Source organism: Diadema setosum, chromosome 8, assembly GCF_964275005.1.
Source record: "Diadema setosum chromosome 8, eeDiaSeto1, whole genome shotgun sequence".
Taxonomy (NCBI): domain Eukaryota; kingdom Metazoa; phylum Echinodermata; class Echinoidea; order Diadematoida; family Diadematidae; genus Diadema; species Diadema setosum.
In genome coordinates this window covers 432,477-458,550 of record NC_092692.1, presented here as the reverse complement: position 1 = coordinate 458,550, position 26,074 = coordinate 432,477, and the positions used below count along the sequence as shown (strand labels likewise).

At 39.1% G+C, this 26,074-nt stretch overlaps 1 protein-coding gene and 1 long non-coding RNA gene across 3 annotated transcripts in view; both read right to left on the bottom strand.

Moving 5' to 3' along the window:
- Positions 1–2,663: 2,663 nt before the first annotated feature.
- On the bottom strand, positions 2,664–5,302 carry LOC140231653 (uncharacterized). The gene is made up of 3 exons (XR_011901451.1): positions 5,169–5,302; positions 4,248–4,374; positions 2,664–4,173 (listed from the first exon to the last, which is right to left on the bottom strand). It is a non-coding gene; the product is annotated as an uncharacterized lncRNA (long non-coding RNA).
- Positions 5,303–7,432: 2,130 nt separating this feature from the next.
- LOC140231637 (4-aminobutyrate aminotransferase, mitochondrial-like) overlaps positions 7,433–26,074 on the bottom strand; it is a 38,364-nt gene continuing 19,722 nt past the window's right edge. The window contains exons 6-16 of one of the 2 annotated variants that reach the window (XR_011901450.1): positions 25,764–25,844; positions 23,679–23,771; positions 22,937–22,996; positions 21,959–22,022; positions 20,551–20,699; positions 19,910–20,047; positions 19,020–19,187; positions 16,717–16,863; positions 14,036–14,147; positions 13,355–13,537; positions 7,433–8,979 (exon numbers count right to left, since the gene is read on the bottom strand). Coding sequence is in view for 1 of the 2 variants with exons in the window: in XM_072311787.1 (XP_072167888.1) it covers positions 13,419–13,537; positions 14,036–14,147; positions 16,717–16,863; positions 19,020–19,187; positions 19,910–20,047; positions 20,551–20,699; positions 21,959–22,022; positions 22,937–22,996; positions 23,679–23,771; positions 25,764–25,844 (1,131 nt within the window). In the remaining variant the exon portion in view is untranslated. Of the gene's footprint in view, positions 8,980–11,667; positions 13,538–14,035; positions 14,148–16,716; positions 16,864–19,019; positions 19,188–19,909; positions 20,048–20,550; positions 20,700–21,958; positions 22,023–22,936; positions 22,997–23,678; positions 23,772–25,763; positions 25,845–26,074 lie in introns of those variants that run through there. The other variant, XM_072311787.1, reaches the window with a different exon arrangement.

Here is a 26,074-nt window from a genome sequence, read left to right as displayed (position 1 = left end):
ATGATTAAGGGCCTATTAACTTCTCGACTTAATTACGAAGTTAATTACGGACTTAAGTACGACCTCAGAATACCACCCCAGATGTTCAGACAAATTAATCTCAAGAGCTTTGAACAGAAAATATAGCAAAATTTAGAAAATATATTCCATAAAGGGGAGGCGCCTTTACAAAATTAAGGGGGGGGGGGGCTTTTTTTATATATTTTTTTTTTTTGTAAAAAAAAAAAATGAAGAGGGGGATGGCCCCTGAAAATGTCATGTCTTCTTTCCAAGTATCTTCTGCCGTATATGTTGTATCAGTAACTATCAGGGAGAAGTGATACTGGATAAAGATTACAGCGGCTGCTTGCTGTTCAGTGTGGTGCTGTCATCAGGATGAAGTTCGAAGCATTTTAGGGTGTTAAAGAGCCCTCCTCTATTGTACCCAGTATGCAAGCAATGAGCCTTCAGTCCACTTTAGGTTCAATAGTCCAAATGTGTATGTGGACCATGAATGTACCAGGATGGAAGTATAAGGTTTGAATGTGTTACTCTCTGCGACTTCAGTCCAAGACCCTTGACACGTATTGGATGTTAGTGCCAAGATATATCATTTTATGGTGACATACATGTACGTGCAACCAGGCGGATGCTCAGGTTATTCTCTTTGTGGGACTTTTGTGTTTGTGTGTACATGTATGTGTGTGTGTGTGTGTGTGTGTGTGTTGGAGGGAGATGGGTACAGTATGTTTGTGTGAATGTCTTTGTATTTGTGTTTCATGAGAGAATGAAAGAGAGAGGGGGTTTACAAAACCAACAGAAGGAAGTAAGAATTATACTAAAGATAATAGCCACTTTATTGTCATTTTTCCTTTTTTTTAATGTTTTTGTTTTATGATTTTTTTTTATTTTTTTTTTTTTGGGGGGGGGAATAAGGGGCTCGTCTTTTTATTTGAAAGTACATTCCAGTGTGAGCTGTGCTGTATTACTGGCTGTATTAATCTATATTGATATGATAATAGAAGAAGACAATATGAGAAGAGAGACAGACAGTGTTGAGGTGTATCACTGATGAGTACAATGGTCAGTCATACACTCCTTGTCATGTGTCTAGTGTCATTTTGGGGACCAGAAAATACACTGAGATATTAGACATGCGTTGGCACTAATTTAATGTTTTGAGAACATTGCAGATAGTCCGACCGCCATGGCATCTCAGGGAAAATGGTTGGGGGGGGGGGGGGATGAATTCTTATTTGATTTTACAGGCTCAAACGTATCCTGCCAGTGCATTATAGTCACATCAATTTTACTTCCAATCAGAAAGGAAAAAACTGCATTAGATAAAAGATAAATTTGTGAGTACTCTAGTGAGCAGATTACAAATAATGCTTTTTTATGTTAACTTATCAAATCATATAGTAAAGATTCTTTTTTGCAAGTCTTGCTTCTTCATGAGAAGTACAGCCAGTGGAAAAAAAAAATATATGGTTGATTATCCCATTATCGTTTTCATTCATGAATAAAACAATTTCAGACAAATGTGTAGAATGTGACATAATTTTATCAATTTATCAAGTGTTTCAAGAAGGTACAGTCTTTATATTGACTGTAATCAGAGCACACTGCAATGATACACATTTGTGAGTTGTAACTGTAGAGGGAGGGAGAGACAGAGAGAGAGATGGAGAGAAAGCTACTGGTAGTGAGATGTGGGCTGAACTGTACTTTTCCAGTGTGCATGGTTTGGAGTAGCTTAAGACAATGTGAGAATTGCCATAATGATGTCATATGTAGAAAGTGTGATCACAGAGTTATAAAAGGCAATGTATCATGTGTGGTGTAAGACAAATTATTGGAAATCAATTATCTGTATGCTGCCCAAGTAATGGATGGAAATTGTATCAACTCTCCTGATGGATTTCTGTATGGTAGGAGATTTATGCAATGTACATATCTATATCTTCACTGTACAGGGAATATAACTGCATATATTTGATAGTTGTGTAGGCATATATGACTCTAGTCATTGTTTTAAATCACATTACACACCTTACATCACTCTATCGTGTAGGGCAGTGGTGTATCACAGAGAGCTACAGTAAGAGTGACAGATGAATAGTGTCTGCCATATGTCAACCTGCCATTTTATTTCTGATATGTAACTTACTAGACTCTTTCTTTCTAAAAAAGGAGTAAAAAAAAAAAAAAAAGAAACAAAGAAACAAAAAAGAACACAGTCTAGTCTGTACAGATGTCTGTAATGCTTTTCTCCGTACATTCTCATTGTTTACTTGATGTAGGCAGTAGCAACAAGATTCTAGAATTCCCCACACTGCTTACAGGACCTACAAAGATTCTTTAAGACATTGGGTGGACTAAGAATTTGGTGATTTTCATGATGTGCTGTTGGTATCTCAGGTTTTAGATTTTTCATATGACTTAACCCGTTCTGTACGGGAACCTGGTGGCCTGTGTATTAAGTCTATGGGCATTTCAAAATTCAGTGTGGAAGGGGTTAAGTACAGAATTGCACAGCAGTAGAAAAACTGTGGAAGTTACCTTCAGCACATTTATCTGAGTAAGATACTGCAGGTACAGTGTACGTACGGGCAGTTTGAGAAAGGGCAGTGACCTCTGATGAATTCTTGTGATACATTAGAGCTAGCCACCTTCTTCACCCCATCGCCATCCAACCAGCTGGGAGAGTGGTGTCCTATCACATTATTCACCTGAGAGTGTTTTCACACTGGGACAGATACTCCCTTGAATCTGAGCACCATGCTACATTACGAAGGCATGGCAAGGGTTTAATCACAGTGAAGAAGCCAGTAGTGTGTGTACCATGCTATCAGCTATGGTCTTGGTTGTCTGATCTGAAGGAAAGTGAGGGAAACTGGTCTCTCATGAGGGTCAAAGGTCATATCTTTTATAGGCTTCTAGTTCATTACCAATCAAAAAATCTATTGATCTATGATTTTCTTGACTGATCTTTGCATCACGACATAAAATTTGTACCAGTAGTCTAGCAATACATGTAAAATACTATATCTAGCTCCTTGCACATACATTTCAAAGCAGCAAAGCTAAGAAGTATCAACCATTTCCTTTGTCAGACTCAAAATTACCTGGACAAACTGGACTAAGACTGTATAAATACTGGCAGCTTTAATGGCTTCTTTGTATGCGTGTGTGTATGGATGCACATGCATATTTGGAGCATACATAATCTTTTGTGTTTATGCTTTTGCTTGCATTTCCCAAGTTGCACAGAATCTGCTATAGATACCGGTACCTAATTTCCATACCATTGAGACAGAACCAGTCAATATTTGAGAATTTTGTGCTTTGGTTCTAAATGTATGAAATGAAATGACATGACCATTTAAAACTCCAGTGCTTGATAGAGATTTTCAAAGGGCAACATGTTCACTGTTTAAGAGAACAGTTTCTTTGCCAGATTATTGTACAATGCAGTCAATACACAGCAGAATTTTATTTTGCATTTCACATGCTTTTTAAAAATAGGAATGTCAAGACTCCATTGAATTTGAATAGTTTCGTCAACTTTCTACTTTCACTTCTTGAACATTTTGTGAAATGTATGAAAAACACAATTGCAAAGAATGTTTGTATTACTGTGGCGAAGATTGTCTTTCTACTCTATAGGCAGTTAGCAAACTGCAAAACCAGTTTATTCTGATAACATATTTGTAGTCACCAATTCAAATTATTACTGTAGTAAATGCTTTGGTATAGTCCTCCGTTTCCTCCTCTCCGTATTAAAATATTTTACCATCATTATAGTCATTACTAACATCACTTTTATTACCATGCTATTAACTGCTACAAAAATAGTAATGTCACCAAAAGAAGTACTGTAGTATTGACAAAGGACTATTTGTGAGCTTTGCTCACACAACTATTTTTATGAATTAATCTCTCCTGGTTGCTGTCTTCATCAGTAGAGTAACTAGTCATAGGCTAAACTCTATGTGCTCATCGAGACCAATTAACATTACTCTTTAATTGTACTGTCTGTAGCACCCATCTGATTTACATTTAATAATAAGCAAAATGCTTGCTTTTAATCTTTCCTTGTATGTCATAAAGAAGGAATGTCAAATTAAATATACTAGAGTAGGTGGTTGTGGTTAAACTAGCTCATCAGTGTCTGTGCTTAAACTACCATGACTCTGTGACTACCCAGTGACTCCTGGGGTTAGGAGCTGACCAGGAATTGACTCTAGCAAAGAAACCACCATTACCTCTGTGACTACCCTGTGACTCCTGGGGTTAGGAGCTGACCAGGAACTGACTCTCAAGCAACTTGATTTCACTTCACAGTGATTGTTACCACTAGAGTTTTGCAGTCTAATAAGCATTGTTAGTATTCTTAGGCCGTGTTCATGCGAATTTCGTAGCCAGAATCACAAACATGAATCATGATTCAAAACGGCGTTTCAAATCACGGTCTCAGCGGAAGAGCGTTCATGCGGGCTTTCGCAACGCTGATTCTGGCTCAGCTCATCATTTGCCATTGCGCAGCGCACTGCGCAGTTTGACCTTGTCTCTGCAACTCGAGCCAGACCTCCTTATTCCAACTGTACAGGCCGTTACGTTTTTATTTCGGTGAATACTTTCCGATAAGCTGTGGCATTCAGGCTCTGCCCACAGATCGAGGAACAGATCGAGGAATAATCCTAATTCTTCGTCTCTCCAATTGTTTCCCTTGGTCACAGCGCTGCAACCATTACTTTTATCAACTCAATCGGAGAGTAATTACATGTATCATTATATTAAACAGTTAACGTTAGATACGAGCATAGAATCGGTGTATGGCGTTGATGTAAACAGACAAGTGCAAGTATGGTATCAAAACATACGATTCATAAGACGTACACAAGCGCGCGAACAGAACTAGAAGCTGTGGGATACCCCATGAGACACGCATGCGCACAGCGCACAATGACGTCATAGAATCATGATTGAAATCACGGTTGCGTTCATGCGGTTTCTGCGATCGTGATTCTGGCAGAATCATGATTCAAAACGCCCTTTTTTCCGCGTTTCAGATCGGCGTTTTGAAACGCGTTTAAATGGAAAAATCGCATGAACGCAATGCAACTAAACACGTTTAGCGACTAAACGTGTTTAGAAACGCAATTCTAGTTTCGCATGAACGCAGCCTTACTGTTGCAGCTACTATGATTACCATTGTTGTGTTAATCATGATAAATTATGATAATTATCATTGCCATTATTATTATCATCACTATGTTTTTCAGTTGTTTAAAATCAAGGCAACTGTTTCTTTTAGCAGATGGAATAATGTGTAGTGTGATTTCATTGCAGCACTGTGCAACTCCTGAGTTTCTCCTCTTTTACTGTGCTACATCAAATTTATTAATTCCATGTTTATGGTGATGAAACTAATGTTATTACATGTATGCATGTGATAATTCATTTTGAAAGCGTCACTCCTGATTGAACTGACAAACTTCTTAGTAGCAGAAGCTACTACACCATTTGAGACTGATTGATGTGTTAATCCGTTGAGGATGAGTCCCAAGTTTACTTGTGCAGGTGTCTATGGGAAATGCTTGTTGTAGCAAAATCAGTCAGTCCTCAATGGGTTAAGGGAGAACAAATCAGTCTGCCATACTGTGCAGACACTGCATATAAGTAAGAATTGTAAATGCCTGTATGGTGTATGCCTTGTGAAATTAATTTGCTATTGGGAAGATTAAATAGTTTACCAAAATTTTTGGAATTCCACTTTTTTTTTTTTTTTTTTTTTTTTTTTGGGGGGGGGGGGGGCATGCTTGGGCATAGTACATGTAAAATAAATGTTCAAGCAAGACCAAATTCACACAACAAACCAGCATACTGAGCCCAGTCCACACCAGAAGGCAGCACACGGAAGTCCATTCTTTTTTGTTTTTATGTGTTGCTGGTATGTTTTGGTCTGCAGTAATATACACTCTGGTACATTCTCAGGTCATTGCCTGAAAATTATTTTTCCAGTACCAAATATACAATCATACACCTTCCTTGAAGAATGATGAAAGAAAGCCCAAGACCAGTATGCTAAAAGGTACGTTCACTAGACCATTATATGTCGATCTGTTGATGTGAACTGATCCTATGAACTGGTTGGGAATCCTCTAGAGCTGTGCTTCTCAACCAATTGGCCGAAAAAATCTCGCAGGAGGGCTGCAGTGTCAGGAAAAAAAAAAAAAAAAAGTTCATATTTGATCTTGCTGGGCCTCAAAAATAAATAAATAAATAAATGAATAGATAAATAAAAAATGGTGGGAGCCAAAGTGGGCCTCAGGTTGAAAAAGGTTGAAAAGTTTGGCTGTAGAGGACTGTTGAGCTGCTTCTAACATGAATTCTGACTTGTCTGAAAAAACATGAATTCTTCAGCAAAATATTGACTGGCAGGGAATAAAATTCATAAATTTGTTTACCAGAGATGTCATCTTTCATAACTTTTGTGATGGATGACTCAAAATGTAAAGATGCATTTAAAAGGCAACTGTCTTTGGCATGAGTAAATATTATATTATTATTAGTACTACACGTAGCAGTAGATCAAAACTTTAGTTAATGTGATGTATACAGGAGCAAAATATGTATGCCATAGTACTATTTGATTTTACAACCTTTACATTAATGAAAGTTCATGATATGATTATTTGTATAGTAAGTTTTGTACAAACAGAAGAGATTATGAATTAAAAGTCAAAACATCTTCAACAGTACGGCAGCACCAGCATATGCTCTTTCATTTGTTTTCATATATTTTTTGTTCCTCTTTGTATGTGCAGTACGTTTTCTACTCAGTGTTAAGAGAGAATGAGACAGAGAGGGAGTAATTTTGGACAGTGTGTATGGTCTTAGTTGGTAGAATAGACATTCAACACAGATGAAACTGCTTTCCATTCAAAAGGAAAGGAGACATTTGTTGCTAAAAGAACTGATGATTGAACGCTATCCTACACATTGAATTGGTGTACGCTGATTATTTGCAGGTTGTGAGTATAATACATAATGTAAAGAGAGATTGGGGGGGGGGGGGGGGAGAATGATACCATTTTTAATGACATACACTGTACTATGGCATGGGAGCAGAAGCATCTGCTAGTCACAACCTAAAAATCAGCAATACTCTCTTCTTTGATCACATGGGTAAATTGATGCACTATAAACTGCATGCTACAGATGCAAACATTCTACATATTATACACTGCATGGTAAGTGTTGCGTACCTCTAATTTGTGTGTGACAAAATACAGCATTCGCTACATGTTTGTGTGCATGTAATTGTATAAATAAGGGAAGTAATCTAAATGATAAAAACCTCTCATGCTGATGATATCTTGTATCCATGATCAAAGTATGCTGTACAATGCAACTTCAGAATCATGATAACAACTTTTATGTGCTTTTCTCCACTTTATTGTATGTACAAAACTGCCGAGTTTACATCACAGTAAAGGGTACAATTTTGTAAAAAGCAGTCACAAGCAGAATTAGTCAAGATAAATTTCAAGTACAACGGTTAAGCATGGATGCAATTGAATCTTATATACATACCAAGTTCATGAACACATCCAGGCAGATCATGTCAAAACACTGGACATTGCCCAATAGCTACTGTTTTATACATAATGCCTCTTCGCTAATTGGTGTAAAGTGGAGTTGCTTATACATATTGTGACTTCAAAGTGATTTCATTCCCCATATAGACAAATCAAGACTTTTACAATAGCTGGATGTAATCAAAAAAAAAAAAAAATAATAAATAAAACCCTCGCGAAAATAACTGCATATACAGTATTCTCTCATCACATTGTACATCAGATAGGGGTAGAAGTATACAGACATTAGATAGGGGTAGAAGTATACAGACATTAGATAGGGTAGAAGTATACACACTTTAATATCAAGATAAAATGCACAAAGCTTGTACATTGCGATAGAAGTCACTTAGGACTATCCCTTATGACACAAAGAGCGAGTATGACAAGGACGTGTAGGCTGGTATGTTAGGAGGATGCTGTTCCTTTAGAAGAACCAGAATTCATCTCATGTGGTCAGTTTACAGACCCATATTTGGTGTTAGCTGTCTGGATGAGGTCCAACCATGGGGATCGATGTACAGCGATAATTCAACAATGACAAATGCTACATGTTATTGTAACTCATCATGTGACTTCTCTATACAAAATTATCTTTAGATTCTATTCTCAATGTCCATCCACTGTTAAAGGTACAGTTTACCTTTGGGAGCAGTGATTAAAAAAATATTCCGAGATATCAAATTTGATGCATAATATGTGTAGGTCAGTTGTATCACGAAACATTCTACCATGTAAAAAATTTGCAAAAGCCTAAAGTATAAGGAGATATCACAGTTTTTCTCAAACCAATTCTCAATTTTTATTATAACTATTGTTCACAATTTGCATATTTAACAAAACTTAACATTGATTACGCTGATTCAATTTTTTACATTGGTTGTTTCTATCTCTAACACATTTTAGAACTATTCTGAAGCACTAAAGCTGGGTTTTTGTTTCATCAGCAAATGGTAAATCATGCCTTTAATACAAATCCTGAACACATCTACATCATAAACCATCAATGGCCTCCAAATGACATGAATACCAATCATAGCTCACTTCTTGTATGATAGGAATATTGTAAGAATTGTGATTACATGTCGTATTTATACTGCAGTCAGCATAGAAAGAAGGAAGCACACACATGCATCCCAATGATAAACCTTTAGTGAAAATTAACTAAATGGATGCAGTGCAAATGAGTTTTACCAATAATTTAGAGTACATCAGTGCTGCAATACAACAAATCTAATCAGATATCAAGATATGGCAAGTCAATATGTACAAGGACAGTGAAAATCTTCCAGCCGTACCATGTCTCTTTCCATCTTTCATTTCCCACCATTATTTGTGTATGGTGTCCATCTTTCTGTGATTTCAACAAGAGAAAACATGAAAACTGCTGAGTTCAGCTCTATCTTGGATATTGAACATTCAACTACAACAACACTGCCCAAATCAGCCATCAACTCCAAACAGCTTCATACCTTCCTTGCGGATGGTTTGCTTAATATGGAGCAGTGTGTTTTTTTGTTTTAAATAAAATGAAATTAGAATTACAATTATTGTGATCCAGCTTCAAAGTCCCTCCCTCTTTATTACCGAGTTCATCACTTACCATTCCACCTCGATTTCTTTCAGCCCTTATCCTCCAAGACATATTGATTAACTCTTTATGTGCCATTTTGGAAACCCCCTGTGTGCCACGTTATTCTGAGACCTGAAGGTACGTGTAGTCATGCTTTGAGAAAGAATTCTGTTTTTCCAATTTTGTATAACTTCTACAAATTTCCGTTAAGATGGACATAATAGTGAGCAAAGTTAAAGAGAAATGCCAAACTTTGCTTCCATATACAATGGGCAACAATTCTATTTTCATTTTTTCTTTTGTATTACCAGTTGCTACATTACTGTAAAGGCATGACTTTTGCACATAAAATAGTGACAGAAACTTAGAATGTACACGAAAATCTAGCTGGGAACACCACTTGATAGTCAATTACCACATAGAATGCAAGCCGTATGTGAGAGAAACAAAAGCGCGAGAAACGCTTTGATCGTACCGCGGGATTAGCGATTTATCGATCGGTTTTGGCGGCTTTCTTTGTTGAGCAAATATGCGAAGTTGGCACGCCGTCGACTGAGCCGGACGTGCGAACGTGGCACATAAAGAGTTAAAAAAAAAAAAAAAAAAAAAACTTTGCCTCTTTTCCAACACAGTATCTTGAGAAATAAAACAGTGCCAAATACAAATTTCATACATTGATACATTCCTTCAGAATCAATAATTGAATGAGATTCCTTCCTGAAGCCCCATCATTTAAATGCATTAATTCATATTTTCATCATTTTAGACATGAATGTCTGGCAAGTCACAGACAAAAAAACAATTGAAACAAACAAAATGTCCCCTAAAAAAAAAAAAAAAAAAAAAAAACAAGAGACCCGCGGGTCTAGCGCTCACCTGAGTATCGCAAGTTCACCTTTCACGCAGTCACTAATCTAAATTATTCACAGCTCTACTAAAATTTGACCAGGCATTCTCAAGTAGAAGATGAGAATGTACAATAAGGGCCAAAATTTTTTAAGATTCCTTAATTTCAGGGGGATTGGGGCCCCCTGGGGCCCTCTGGGTGTGGCATGGTGCCCATTTTGATAAATTGAGATCCTGACCCCCTAGGGATGCTACCTGCCAAGTTTGACGAAAATCCATCATGAGGTTTTCAGGAAGAAGATGAAAATATACAATTCAGGCCCCCATTTGGACCTTCCCACCCCCCCCCCCCCCCCCCAAGAGGGGCACCCCTGAATCTGCTATGAACAAACTTGAAACTACAGTCATTAATGTACTCACTCATAGTATTATCTATTATCTTAGCTCTATAACTTCTGATTCTAGAGAAGATTTTTAAAGATTCCTTCATTTTGGGGGGTTTGGCCCCCCCCCCCCCCCCCCGAGGGCCCCCTGGGTGGGGCGTGGTGCCCATTTTAACAAATTGAGATTCTAACCCCCTAGGGATGCTACCTGCCAAGTTTGGTGAAAATAGGTCAAGGGGTTCTCAAGAAGAAGATGAAAATGTACAATTTAGGCCCCATTAGGACCCCTCCCCACCCCCCTCCCCTGGGTCCCAAGGGGTGCACCCCTGATTCTGCCATGAACAAACTTGAAACTACAGTCATCATTGTACTAACTCATAGTATTAACTAAGCTCTATCACTTCTGATTCTAGAGAAGATTTTTAAAGATTCCTTAATTTTGGGGGGTTTGGGCCCCCCTGAGGGCCCCCTGGGTGGAGCATGGTGCCCATTTTAACAAATTGAGTTCCTAACCCCCTAGGGATGCTACCTGCCAAGTTTGGTGAAAATGGGTCAAGGGGTTCTCAAGAAGAAGATGAAAATGTACAATTTAGGCCCCATTAGGACCCCTCCCCACCCCCTCCCCTGGGTCCCAAGGGGGGCACCCCTGATTCTGCCATGAACAAACTTGAAACTACAGTCATCAATGTACTAACTCATAGTATTAACTTAGCTCTATCACTTCTGGTTCTAGAGAAGAAGATTTTTACAGATTCCTTAATTTTGGGGGGTTTGGGCCCCCCTGGGGGCCCCCTGGGTGGGGCATGGTGCCCATTTTAACAAATTGAGTTCCTAACCCCCTAGGGATGCTACCTGCCAAGTTTGATGAAAATCGGTCTTGGGGTTTTCAAGAAGAAGATGAAAATGTAAAAAGTTTACGCACGACGCACGACGGACGCCGGACGAAGGGCGATCGCAATAGCTCACTTGAGCCTTTGGCTCAGGTGAGCTAAAAACCAAATGGACAATTTTCATGAAAGGCTGCATAGTTTCATGTATTACATACAACTGAATATTTCTCTCTATATCTATATCTGTAGATGCAAAGTACTAGGCTATACACAATTTCCCCTGTGGTTCTGCAGAAGCTAACTTGATTGGCTTTGTTTTGTTTTTTGCTTTTCTACTGAATCAAAAGAGCTTGTGATTACATGATCATTTTTATTCATATTTGCTATACGATAACAGATTTTAGCTCTTTCTTTTTCTTTTTTTTTAAAATCCATAATTATAATGGACAAATTCACAAAGTACAAAAAATATGAATGCATGGTATGGCTCCATTTTTAGAGACACTATGTGTCATGGAATATACTTAAAAACATTTCTTTAATAGAAAAGCTATTTCTACTTTGCATGCATACATAAATTGCTTGAGGTACGGATACTTGGTAATGCTCTAACCTACATAAGAGACCCTGATGATCCTCCAGCAAATTATGTGCGTAAAGATGCAGTTTGTAATATCAATAACTCATCCTTCATTTTTATCTTGGTAGGTTGAAGGAGTAGGAGGGGGGATCCTAGATCTGAGAGCATCATAAGAGGTTAGTTTAGATGCTTAGGGTGGAATGAGACTTGCCCCATCACTAATTTATTTGCCAAGCTTGGGTGCACTGGGTACACTGCTTGTCACACAGGCAGACAATGCAAGGCCTTGGAAAGGTCCTATCACATCAACACTTTATTCTCCTCATGGGATTGAGTTACAGCTTTATGCATGACAGGTTCTTGGGATTTGTGTTACCAGTCTCCTGAAGGATTTCTTTACACATGATATACTGCTAGCTAAACATCAATCATAGCATGTAAGGAAGTATCAACATGACATCAAGAGCTATGGTAAAGCTCTTATCTCAAAACTTGTGATGGCAACAGAGCCGAAGGACCTAAAATTCTTCATCTCTAAATCTTGGGTAAGTCTTCCACTTATTCCCTCCTGCTTCTTTTTCCTCCAAAGCATTCCATGCAAAATTAAATTGCAAAATTCCATAACATTTTCTATTCTTGTAAAACCACAAGCTGTGGAAGAGGTATTGAGACATGTGCATTACATATTACAGGAATGCTTAAAAAATTGAAGAGAGAATTCTGAACATGAGCACAGTGATAAATAAATGACAGACAAGTCTGTGTTAGATCAGTATCAACAGTCATCAATCTGGAAAGGCATTACGTCAAGCGTTTTGTCAGATATTTTTTTTTTCCTGACGAATTTTCTCTAAGCCAATTAGATGCAAGGATTTCAGTAGCTTAAAACAGTTTGTCAGGAAAAACATCTGACAAAATGCTTGATGAAATGAAACCTTGATACCAAGTTAATTCTCAAGGAAAAAAGATGTTTACCACAATAAAATAGATAACCTGTGGTCAGGTTTCATTTGCTCTATGGCTTCTCAAGGATCTTTAAGATTTGAATCATTTTAAAGAAAATTAAGCATTACCTCTGTACAACAAAGAGAATCTACAATAAACAGACAAGTACAAGGCAGTAAATATAGTCATACAATATAACACATATCAATTCAATTACATGTAAAAAGCTTATTTCCTTCTTTCTTTACAAGTTCAAATTTCAGTTATCAAGTTGTATAGCTTTGAAAACACACAACACAATTAGTGAGCTTTTGTTCTTTAGATTGGAACTCTCAATACAAACTTTCATAGCAAACTTGGTGAGTGGGACCAAGAATAGACTCTCATTTAAATTGATAAACAAGCAATGAGCAATAAAAAAGGCATTTATAAAGCTACTCCTGCATATCTTGGATCACAGTATACAGAATAGATACAAAATTTTGTTATTTTCAAACCGGGCTTTGGCTGGTTATGTGCACTTGGCTTAGTTCGCAGACTTTGAGATGTATTAGAGCCGCATGCTATAATACCTGTGGCATTTTGGAGCCAAGAATTGGCAAGGTGGGAGACAGCTGCTCTCAGAGATTCTTTCTCTCACAAGTCAGACAAGATGTGGCTCAGTGTGTCCAGTAAGATGTCACCATGCTGAATCTGGAAGATGAGGGCGGGGCGTAGACGGATTGTCTGTTTGCCACAAAGTCCCAGGATGATACCTGTGGGGGTGGGGCAAGGAATGGAACACAATGTACAGATATTTTTACTATATTAGCCGTTTCTTCATGATGTGATATGAAGATGAAAATCTTAGGAGAAATAAAGGTATCTTAGAAGAAATAAAGGTAGCATTACAAGCTGTCAAGTCCTTTGAGAGTTTTCTGTAAATGAAAATCAAGTGTCTCAGGTTTTTATTTGTATTTTTTCATGACAGGAAAATCATGTTTTCACATATCTTGATTCTTTTTAATGATTCAAATGTTTGCTGACAAATTAATGATAAAGGAGTGTTTTTATCATCAGTTATATGATCTCCATGCCAATGTGAGCTAAAATCCCTATCATTCAGGCAGGCATGATTTTAGTATTCTTCATCCAGTTACAATCTAAGACTTGTTACTTGTAACTACTGGGATATCCTGGTAACTGTTGACTGTTATTGGTAACTTCTGCCATCAGAATCATACCAAACCAAAGTTGCTCTATTCCAATCTCACCTTGATTCTTGGCCTTGGCGACAATGTCTGCAGCAGTCTCAGGGGTTGCTGCATCAAATGCAATAAAAGTACCGATACCTCGTACTCTTGAGATGAGCTGTGGGTGTTTTTCCTGGAAGATAGCAACAAACGGCACTCCACAGTTCATGCATTGCAAATCAGAGTTACGCTTTTCTTAAGCGTATATTGGTATCTCTATGGAATGACAAGAGAATTACTAAAATATTAACATTGCCAAACCACTCCGTCTTTGTCAACTTCCCCTCTATACCTACCTTCTCCCTCTCTTCTAAACTTTCTCCTCTCTAATAACATTCCCTGTCTTGTCCACCCCCTCTTATCAATCCTTCCTCTCTTTACCCCAAGTGCCTTCTCTTCTGACCTTCCAATCTCTACCAACCTTCAACCTGTACAGCTACCCTCCCTTTCCTACCAACCCTCTCCCTCTCTTTTAACTTTACCCTTTCTCTACCAACCTTTTCCCCTCTACCAACCTTCCACCTTTCTACCAACCCTCTCGTCTCTTCCAACCTTACCCCTCTCTACCAATCTCCCCCCTCTACCAATATTCCCCTTCTCGACCAACCTTACCCCTCTCTACCAATCTTCTACCTCTCTACCAATCTTCTCCTCTCTACCAATCTTCCCCAGTCTACCAATCTTCCCCCTCTCTACCAACATTGCCCCTCTCTACCAACCTTACCCCTCTCTACCAATATTGCCCCTCTCTACCAATCTTCCCCACTCTACCAACCTCCCGTTTCTACAATCCTCACCCCTTTCTACCAATAATTCCCATCTCTACCAATCTTCTCCCCCCTCTACCAATACTGTCCCCCTCTACCATATTGCCCCTCTCTACCAACCTTACCCCACTCTACCAATCTTCCCCCTCGCTACCAATATTACCGCTCTCTACCAACCTCCCCTTTCTACGAACCTTAACCCTCTCTACCAATATTGCCCCTCTCTTCCAACCTTACCCCTCTCTCCCAATCTTCCCCCTCTCTACCAACCTTACCCCACTCTACCAATTTTCCCCTCTCTACCAACCTTCCCGATCTCTACCAATCTTCCCTCTCTACCAACGTTACCCCTCTCTACCAATCTTCCCCACTCTACCAATCTTCCCCCTTTCTACCAATATTGCTCCTCTCTACCAACTTTACCTCTCTACCAAGCTTACCCCTCTCTACCAACCTTACCTCTCTCTACCAATATAGACCCTCTCTACCAATCTTCCCCACTCTACCAATATTCTCCCTCTCTACCAATATTGTCCCCCTCTACCAACCTCTCCTTTCTACCAACCTTACCCCTCTCTACCAATAATTCCCATCTGTACCAATCTTCCCCCTTGCTACCAATATTGCCCCCCTCTACCAACCTTACCTTTCTACCAAGCTTACCCTTCTCTACCAATATTGCCACTCTCTACCAACCTCCCCTTTCTACCAACCTTACCCCTCTCTACCAATATTGCCCCTCTCTACCAATCTTGCCCCCTCGTTACCAATATTGCCCCTCTCTTCAAAACTTACCCCTCTCTCCCAATCTTCCCCCTCTCTACCAACCTTACCCCACTCTACCAATTTTCCCCTCTCTACCAACCTTCCCGATCTCTACCAATCTTCCCTCTCTACCAACGTTACCCCTCTCTACCAATCTTCCCCACTCTACCAATCTTCCCCCTTTCTACCAATATTGCTCCTCTCTACCAACTTTACCTCTCTACCAAGCTTACCCCTCTCTACCAACCTTACCTCTCTCTACCAATATAGACCCTCTCTACCAATCTTCCCCACTCTACCAATATTCTCCCTCTCTACCAATATTGTCCCCCTCTACCAACCTCTCCTTTCTACCAACCTTACCCCTCTCTACCAATAATTCCCATCTGTACCAATCTTCCCCCTTGCTACCAATATTGCCCCCCTCTACCAACCTTACCTTTCTACCAAGCTTACCCTTCTCTACCAATATTGCCACTCTCTACCAACCTCCCCTTTCTACCAACCTTACCCCTCTCTACCAATATTGCCCCTCTCTACCAATCTTGCCCCCTCGTTACCAATATTGCCCCTCTCTTCAAAACTTACCCCTCTCTCCCAATCTTCCCCCTCTCTACCAACCTTACCTCTCTCTACCAATATTGCCTCTCTCTACCAATATTGCCCCTCTCTACCAACATTACCTCTCTCTACCAACCTTACCCCTCTCTACCAACCTTACCCCTCTCTACCAATCTTGCCCCCTCGTTACCAATATTGCCCCTCTCTTCAAAACTTACCCCTCTCTCCCAATCTTCCCCCTCTCTACCAACCTTACCTCTCTCTACCAACATTACCTCTCTCTACCAACCTCCCCTTTCTACAAACCTCCCCTTTCTTCCAACCTTACCCCTCTCTACCAATATTGCCCCTCTCTTCAAAACTTACCCCTCTCTCCCAATCTTCCCCCTCTCTACCAACCTTACCTCTCTCTACCAACATTACCTCTCTCTACCAATACTGCCCCCTCTCTCTACCAATCTTGCCCCTCTCTACCAACCTTACCCCTCTCTACCAACCTTACCCCTCTCTACCAATCTTCCCCTTCTACCAATCTTGCCCTTCTCTACCAACCTAACCCCTCGCTACCAGCCTGCCCTATTTAACCAGCTTTCTTCCCCTGCCACCAACCTGGAGATCTTGCAGACCATGCATGACGTGTTCTCCAGTCTTCTGGGTGTTAGCCAGCAAGTTGTCCCTCCTGATGACATAGACCACTGTCTCAAGAAGCATCAGTTTGGTGGGGTCTCCCATCCACGTGTTGAACACTTGGTAGGCCTGCAGAAGTCCAGGAAAGAGAAAAGTTAGAGTGACTTTATGTGTGTAATTTAAGGACATGTGCCATCCTTGTAAAATGACTTAATTTTTCACCTATACAGAAAATTTGAAAGAAGTCCTGCAAAATTGTGCTTTAATTCAGTGCAAAGCAAAGACTCCAGGCATGACAGTACATTCTGACCATTGATATTACATATAGTTCATTATCCTACACATCATTCAGGAGTGTAAGAAAACTGGACACATGTCTAGTACATAGCAGAAAAACTCTCCAGATAAGTTTTGTGGTACTAAACCTTAAATGATCTTATCTTAATGTCTTTGGACAAGTTATAAATTCTTCATATATCTGTCTAGAGGGCAACATCTTGTTACTGATGTCATTCTATCCCTAGGACTAGAAATGTTGCTATGGCGACTGGTATGCCTCCGCCATAATGCATGGTTCTCCTAATAGGTGTATAGTACAATGTCTTCATAATGCGTGATGACAGTTTCACATGTAACTTGCAAAATATTAAAATGACAGGTCTGTCAGAAATGTCTTGAATGTTCACTTTCCTTGAACTAGGTTTGCTATAATTGTCTAAGAGTGCAGGTACATGTATTTGGGGAATTGAGGATTTTTACTTGAGTTTTGACCGACCCTATATAAGTTTATGCATTGAGTAATTTTCGAGGTATGAGGAAAAAGTGTAATTACAGTATAAAATAAATAGTGAAATTTTGAGGAGTTGACCTTGACCTTTGACCCCTGACTATTGACCAATGACCCCCAAATTCCCTAGATAATCCCTGTCAGTCAGTGCATGCATATGTACCAAGTTCTATGAAGATACATTGAACAATTGGTGAGAAAAGTGAAACTGTAACATTTCACCTGACCTTTGACCTTTTGACCTTTGGCCTTATGACATGGAACTCTCTCTCGAGAATCTATACGCAGTAGTACATGTCTACACTACGTTTCAACAAAATACCTTGGGGCATTGCATAGATGTGGGGGAAATAGCAAAATTTTTAGCATTTGACCTTGACCTTTTGACCTTTACCTCTTGCCAATTTCATTTAAAAAACTACTCAACTAATTGCCCCATCATACTTCATCCTTGGACCAAGTTTGGTGAAAGTTGCTTCATCCAGTTTTGAGTTATCATGTAAACAGATAAATTTTAGGATTTGACCTTGATCGTTGACCTCTGACCACTGTCCGATTTTACTCAAAAACTAATCAAGTCATTGTCCCATCATACATCATCCCCAGACAAAGTTTGGTGAAATTTGCTTGATCCAGTCTTGAGTTATCACGTAAACAGATACAATTTCATGATTTGACCTTGACCTTTGACCTTGGCCTTTAGCCAATTTCTCCCAAAATCTAATCAAGTAATTGCCCCATCAAACTTCATACTTGGACTAAGTTTGGTAAAATTCCAATCAATATTACTCAAGTTATCGCGTAAACGAATGCGGACGGAAACCGAAAACATAATGCCTCCGGCACCACTTTGTGGCGAAGGCATAAAAAAGCATATCAAACACCCCGCGTTCACATTGGTCCCCGCGACGCGGGGAAAGTCCCGAGCTGTGGGACTTTCTCCTCCAAAACCATAATGTGAACGCTCGCTGGGACTTGTCCCCTCGTCCCCGCGAAGCAAGTCGGGTACGGGGACAAGATTTGGAGGGGAGAGTGACCTTGGGGCGCAATTGATAGCGTCCAGCTGTGGTCATCAAATGTGCGCATGCGCTATGCCTGGATTCAAGTGGCAGAGCTCGCTCAAAGCCCCAAATTGCCCCCACAGCTCGGGGACAGATGAGATACCAATGTGAACGGTCAGTCGTAAAAAAGATAAGATCTCTCGTGGCTGTCCCCGCGTCGCGGGGACCAATGTGAACGCGGGGAGAGATGTAGTGGTGTACATGCAACAGTCTGTAGGAAACTAATAGGATAGGCCTATTCCTTGGAGCAAAACAAGCTGGTACAATTGGTGTGAAAACATCTCATTCCATTACAAGCAATTACAGATGGAAAGAGAGTTCTCAGCCCTTTGTATTTAAAACCAAGACAGGTAAAAGATGTGTACTCATTAAAAATCTCACATCCACTTTCATATGATTTCATCAAGACCAAACAGCTCCCTCAAGAGCCTGCCTACCTGCTTGGGGGCAAATTCTGGCTTGTAGTAGTAACCACCAGTGATAAGCTTCTTAGCAAAGGTGACAAGGTCAGGAGACTCAGGAAGGTTCCATTGTTCATGGGCCCACATGGTTCCTGCCACCCCTCCCCCAGTCTGGACCTCATCCACAATGAAGGCAGCACCAGCCTGACATGGGACAACGGAAAGAGGACAGGGTCACATGACACGCCCACAGGCTTGGCCTCGGTGTCGCCCGTGTCCTTATTCACTTCAGAACTGGAAGTCATTCATGCAAACATGGATCTATTACATGACATGAACAGTAAGGTTTCGAGCCATAAGAAAGAAAAGCAATGCAGAGAACAATGACACGACAAACATACCCCATGATCAAACGCTAGCTGTCAATCTACACATCAATCATTAAATCTTTCCTGCAAGAGAGCTGGCTTCTATCACAAAGAATAATCTCTTTTATCAGTATTTGTGCTAACAATCATGTGACTTGGCATTTATCTCCTTTATATCTATAGAAGCACTTGAAAACAATATCATAATTATCATAACGATGTCATATGCTTGCAACCTATCTTACACTGTATGATGGCATACTACAGTGCATTGAATACAATGACAAGTCAAATATGCAATGACGTATCATCTCTCTTTATCTAGCATCTGGGACTCATCTTTGTCAACATGAACCTTTGTCTTGTAATGTCTCCCCCCCGTCAGTCTCATGTCATAAAAGCACTCATGCATAACCCTGCAAAACACTTGTCTGTTTACAGCTGTATCTCTACAAACTTCAGGGGTTGATTGATATAGTTTTTAATCAAAGTGTTGTTGCTACTTTTATAAATTGATTGTTTCAGTATTGTCTGTTAAAGCTATATCACTGCATTTACCTCTTTGAGAATCTTCTGGAGCTCATTGAAGAAGTACGGCGTGGCATGGTGGTCACCCCCTTCTGCTTGGACCGGTTCCACGATGCAGACTGCCACAGGGTTGCCCTTAGCCTTGTATTCTGCTATCTTGTCCCTCACCTGAGATTACCACAGAAGAAGAAATGACATACCTTTTTTCTAGCTCTTGTAATCTGTGAAGCTTGTCCTTTTCTTTCTCACCTTTGTGAAGTATGAAGTGTGTGCATGTGTGTTGTTTCAGCTGATACAAACATTAGATCAAAACGTATTTACTGTACATGCCATATATTTAGCAAGTCTAAATTTTCAGGAACTAGGACTTCCCAAAGATTTTGTAAGTGGTTAAATTTGCGATCAGGAGTGCAGTACTGAACGCAGAAATGTAGATTTCTATACGTGCATGTCACATTCATGCATCGGGAGTCAGAGTAAAAGTTTTTGCATTATTGTCTTTAAATTCGCACCTGACAAGCGAAATTCGCAAAAATAAAAGCCTTGTGAAATATTTGTGTATAGGTCCCCCTACAGTAGTTCACACTTTTAACTGTGCCTTCACCATATCACAGTTTCCACAAAATTTGACTTCTCTTGGTACCAAGGGGATAAAGAAGATGTCCACTCACTCCTTGCAAACACCGGTCTTCCTCAGCTTGGTTTTCCTGGACATGAAGGTCAAGGGGGTACTTGAGGTGAGGAAAGTCTACACAAGGCCAGTCCATGGCTGGGACATCCACCTTGTGAATCGGTTTGGAGTGTGTCAGTGACAACATGCCTAAGAAGGAAAGAGTTACCAGATTTCATTCATTTTCAAGTACCTGGGTAAGTAAATCCACATTAAAAATAACTATAATTATATTGTCACTGCAGGGGAAAAACAGAGAATAAGAGAAAGGAAATATATATATGGAAGACAAACAAGCATCTACCCCAGACAGACAGAGAGATTGATATATTTCAATAACACATTACAATATTTCCACTTATTAATGTGTATGACATGACATGTTCTGTGGAGACCATCGCATTACACTACTTTCCAACACAATCTCCCATGCAGACCTCCACTAATGGGGCATAAAAAGAGGAAAATCCTAACAGGAAATCACTGATGCATACACAAATAAAGTGGATGAAAAGCCATCCTGTTTTTGTAACAATCTGTCCCATTTTGGATAGCTTATTCAGCAGTCACTTTGAGTGATAGATGTTCACATTCCTGTGAAAGGTAGGGTATTTTCATTACACCAATAACATGGTCCCGTCTGTTCTATCTTCCCTTCAAGCTGCTGACTCCTTTTCATCTTATGGAGCTGGCTACTGACTGTACATTTGTCTGGTTATACCCTCCATCAACATCTCTAACTATTGCAAATGCTCCAGTGATTTGTTTGTTCATTCTCCTGCTGTTCTTGCAATCACCTTGTTTAAAGGCATGATATGACTTTTGTAAGATTTCAGTGTTGGGACAAAAGTGTTTGGCATAACCTGACCAAAAATTAGTTTTGGATATGCACACAGATACAAAGAATACTAAGATGCATTACAGACTCAGTTGCATGAAGATTCATGGGTGGCCGGATTCATTCGCTGCCCACTGGGTTACAGTCAAAAACCACAAATAGGACTTGGTGAACTGCGCAATGTACTTTCAAGTGTATGCTTACCGGTAATGATTGACTCCAATCCAGATTCCTTGGTTATGTGTGTACTTACAAAGTGATCAGTGACAAAGCTGTACACAATTAATTATGGGGATTCTCTAATATCTGAGCTGGGCTAGCCTTCCCATGGCAGCCCCTACACAATTAATTATGGGGATTCTCTAATATCTGAGCTGGGCTAGCCTTCCCATGGCAGCCCCTTGCTACTGGGTCTTAAACCAGAACATTTTCCTCACACTTGAGTTCAAGATCAACAAGATCTCTGGCAAAATGTACAAGTCTTGCTATAATCATAAGTATGTGTTTTGAGTTGTTGTTTTTTTCAGTGCAGATTATCCATTATTTGATGTTTGATATGAACGAGACTCACCCACAGTCCTGCCATGGAATGCGCCATTAAAGGACAAAACAGACAAGGAGGGTGTGCCTGGAGCCTACAATGTTATGTGGCAGAAGAAAAAAAGGTGAAAGAAGATTTCATTTCATATGTTTGAAATAAACAAGGATTGTTTACCAAGTCACAAAAAACACATACATTCACAATATGGATCTGGGAGGTATTCTTACTTGAAGCTGTCTGAAACATGGGAGTGCTCAGGTTCAATGATCATATTGCATCCATACAAATCCCTTCAATGTGCTTTTGTGGTAAAGCCTACCAAGTAGGTTGCCAATTCACACAGAGACTGGTTCACACATGACAAATTTCTCCTGAATAGGGCTGATATGCCTTTCATATCCCTCCAGTAAACAATAATCCTTTCAAACATTTCATGACATGTCACTTTAAAAACATGACTGAAAGAAAAGGCATTTGATATATATTCACAGAGCTTCGTAGTACATGCACTGTCTCAAGAGCAAATCAAATGTACATATTTCCATTGACACTTCAATCTGTACTGGCTTGACTTTTTTTCTGAAATGAATAAAAGTTCTAGAAGAAAGTGATTCATGCAAAAAGGGACTATCCTTCTTTAAAGGTCAAAGTCTATCTTCTCAATTTTTTACCAACATTATAGTGCCGTCTCATCAAATGACTGATATCAATATCTAGATATTCACTCATTATTCAGATACGCTGATTACATGAACAGATAAAACAAATGAACTTAAAGCTTCAGAGTAGTGACTATATTAAGCAGTATGGGTTATAATGTTTGAAATAAATATTTGAAATAAATATTGAGGCAAACCTGTGAGTGCAAACATGAAAGCTGGAATAAATTGAAGACTAAATAGACACTGAGATTTTGCAGATTTCACAAGACAGTGATAATACCAGAGCTTAGAAAGACAAGCTGGCAAGCTGACAACACGACAAAATGTGCCAAAGGGAGTGACTTACTTCATTACGCATTGATGACTCATACTCTTCTTGACTTGGCAGGCCACCTCGTTCCTTCACCTATTAAATCATCAACAACAACAACAACAACAACAAAAATGGACTGTATATGCCATAGGCCTACATTTTGCAAGTATGACATTTTGTGAATAGTGACGAGTAAGGCAAATTTACTAGTGTTTGACTTTGTGATTTATAAAACCACAATGATGGAGAAAGAAGAATTTTAATCACAACTGAAAAATAAAATTGGTGATTTCCCTCCTTTATAACACACATGGTTTATTTTATGTACATCAGTTGAGTCACCAATTCAACACACAAAACACACAAATAAAAACATTGCAAAATATACCGTATATAGTAAAGGAAATCATGTTAACATTGAGCACCTGAACAGGGAGGTTTTTTGTTAACGGTATAAATGCTGGCTGGTATAGATACAACACAAATTTTTACCTCATGTAGATATAATCGAGTATATTGATGAAGGACAGTAACAGACCTTTTAGTACAGTAAACTTCACACTCAAAATCTTAAGGTAATCTTAAGGACATTTGTACCACTGCAATTCAACACAATCTACATGAGAAGTAAAACAGAGTTACCAGCATTTTATAATCATGGCACCTGGTAATCATCACATGTTGAAAATGTCTGCTAGTTATGAAAGCACAGCAAGTGGCTACATAACAGTTATATTTAGTGTGGGCCGATGCCAAGGCATGGCAGGTGTCTTACCCTGTACTGCATGAAAGCCTGTTTGATAGCATTCTCATTGGAACAGGAGCCACACATCATGGTCTGCACACAATCCAGGCCCTTGGGAGCCACCTGTATCACAGCAGGTGAAATAGAAACACACAGACAAAGGGGTACATAGAAAGAGGGAGGTATACAGAGACAGAAGTATACAAAGAGGATTAAAGAGATACACAGAGATAAGAAATATAAAGAGATATATGGGGGAAATAGAAAATATATGGGAAGAAATAGATAAGATGACAAATACACAAAGAGAATAAAAACAAAAACAATAATAAGATAATAATGGACTCATATACACACAATACAAGAAGGTAAGAGAAAAGGATGAGAAAGGAAAAGAAAACAAACAAAACAATCAGACTTTTTGATACAGAATACAGACATGTTAAATGAATCGGATGATATACTCTAATTATGTACATGTACATTCACTCTCCATTTGAGCCATTAATCAACTGAACTGGCCATCAAAAAGCTCTAATACACTTTTCTTTCAGTAAACAAGGACTCTCATACCAACAGTTGTTGTGCTACAATGTATCACTCCCAAGTGAAACTCCGAAAGCTGGAAAGCAGGTTTAGGGCAAGAGTAAACTGGATGTTAAGCACTGATAATGCAGCAGGCAATAAGAGATTAGCTAGAGAGATAAAAAAGATGGCACTCTATTACTTTTATCTCACAAAATTGATCCCTGATTACTGATAATCTTTACCTAGAACACAGACAATCAGTACCTTCCCCAACATGCCTCTTCATAAATGTATCATGTTGCTACAAAAGCCAATGAATTTGTCAAACAATGATATGACTCATTTTGTGATTTAGGCATTTTGCACACTACCATCCATTTCCAAATGATTCATAATTTGCCCTGTTAATTCTGAACAGCCTACCATCAAGATGATTTCAGGCTAGTCACTAGCCAAGTCAAGTTGTAAACAAACAGGTCTTTCTGCATATTTAAAGTCAGCAAACTCGTACTTAGGCATTTAATAACAAAAGGCGAATTCACAATGGGCAGAGTGACAAGCATGTAATGTAATACAGCTGTTAATACAAATGTCTTAGACTATTCTGAAAGTTGGGGAATATTGTGATGAAAACGATTACAATTTTTGTTCCTGATCATTGGGTTAAACACTATATTATAAAAGAGATAAGAAAAATTCACAGATTATCATGAAGCTACATATCATGACAAATATCATGATTATGATAAATGATAACAATAATGGTGGTAATGATGGCAAGAAATATTGGTGGTGATGTGGATGATGAGGATGATGAGGATGACAGTAATGATCATAATCAACAATTTATTCATTCATTCATTCATGTTTTCTTTACAAATACAGGACAACCACATTCAGTTTGCTAACTGCTTTTCAATGGCACCCTGTATACATACAGATTAAATGACAGGCAGTAAACATGATACACAAAAATATGAAACACTGACATGAACAAGAGAATAAACATCTACATAATTATGTACACTGAAGGAAGTTCTGATAAAATTGGGAAAGGGGAGAGTGACTATAGAAGTGTCTAAAGGAGAGTGATAATGAAAAGGGAAAAACTGACCCTGTTGGATTCATGGGGGAAAAAAAGCATACAGATAAATCTTAACCAATTCATTTTAAGTATATTCTGAGAAGAATTCAGCTGTACTGCAATAAGGAGTCTGTTGAAAAAAGAACTATGCATGTATTAAAACATTTTTTTTTTGTTGTAGTCAATTTCAGGGTATTGTGTTTTATTGATGATGAAGATGATGATAAAAAAGATGATGATGCCAACGAAAAGAGAACTATCAGTGTATGAAGGAAGAGGAACTATCTTTTTGTAGTCAGTTTTGGGGTATCATGAAATTTGTCATTGAAGATGTAGATGATGAATATTATGATGATAATGATGATGATGATGTTGAGATGACGATGATGATTACGATGACAATAATATTGAGAAGACAGTAATGAAGATAATGTAGGTAGTGATGATGATGATGATGATGATGATGACGATGATGATGATGATGGTAATGAGAAAGAACTCACAGAGAGAAGAGCTGCAGCCATTCGTCTTGGGTACTCCTCTGATGGAAAGACACCAAGGGACGGTCTGTTTACCATGGCGATCTGCAGCACAAAGAAAAGTTCACAATGCCACAGATGAGTTTTACTCCATCAATCAGCTACAGTCAAACCCGTCCAGACCAGCCACCCAACGGAGACAAAAATAGCTGTTATAGACAGGTGGCCACTGTATAGACATGTCATCCAAAATTTTGTGTGTACATAGCATACAAGTAAAGTATCCTGTACATGTGTAGATCATTCCAAGTGCTTACATGTACAGTGTGCATGTT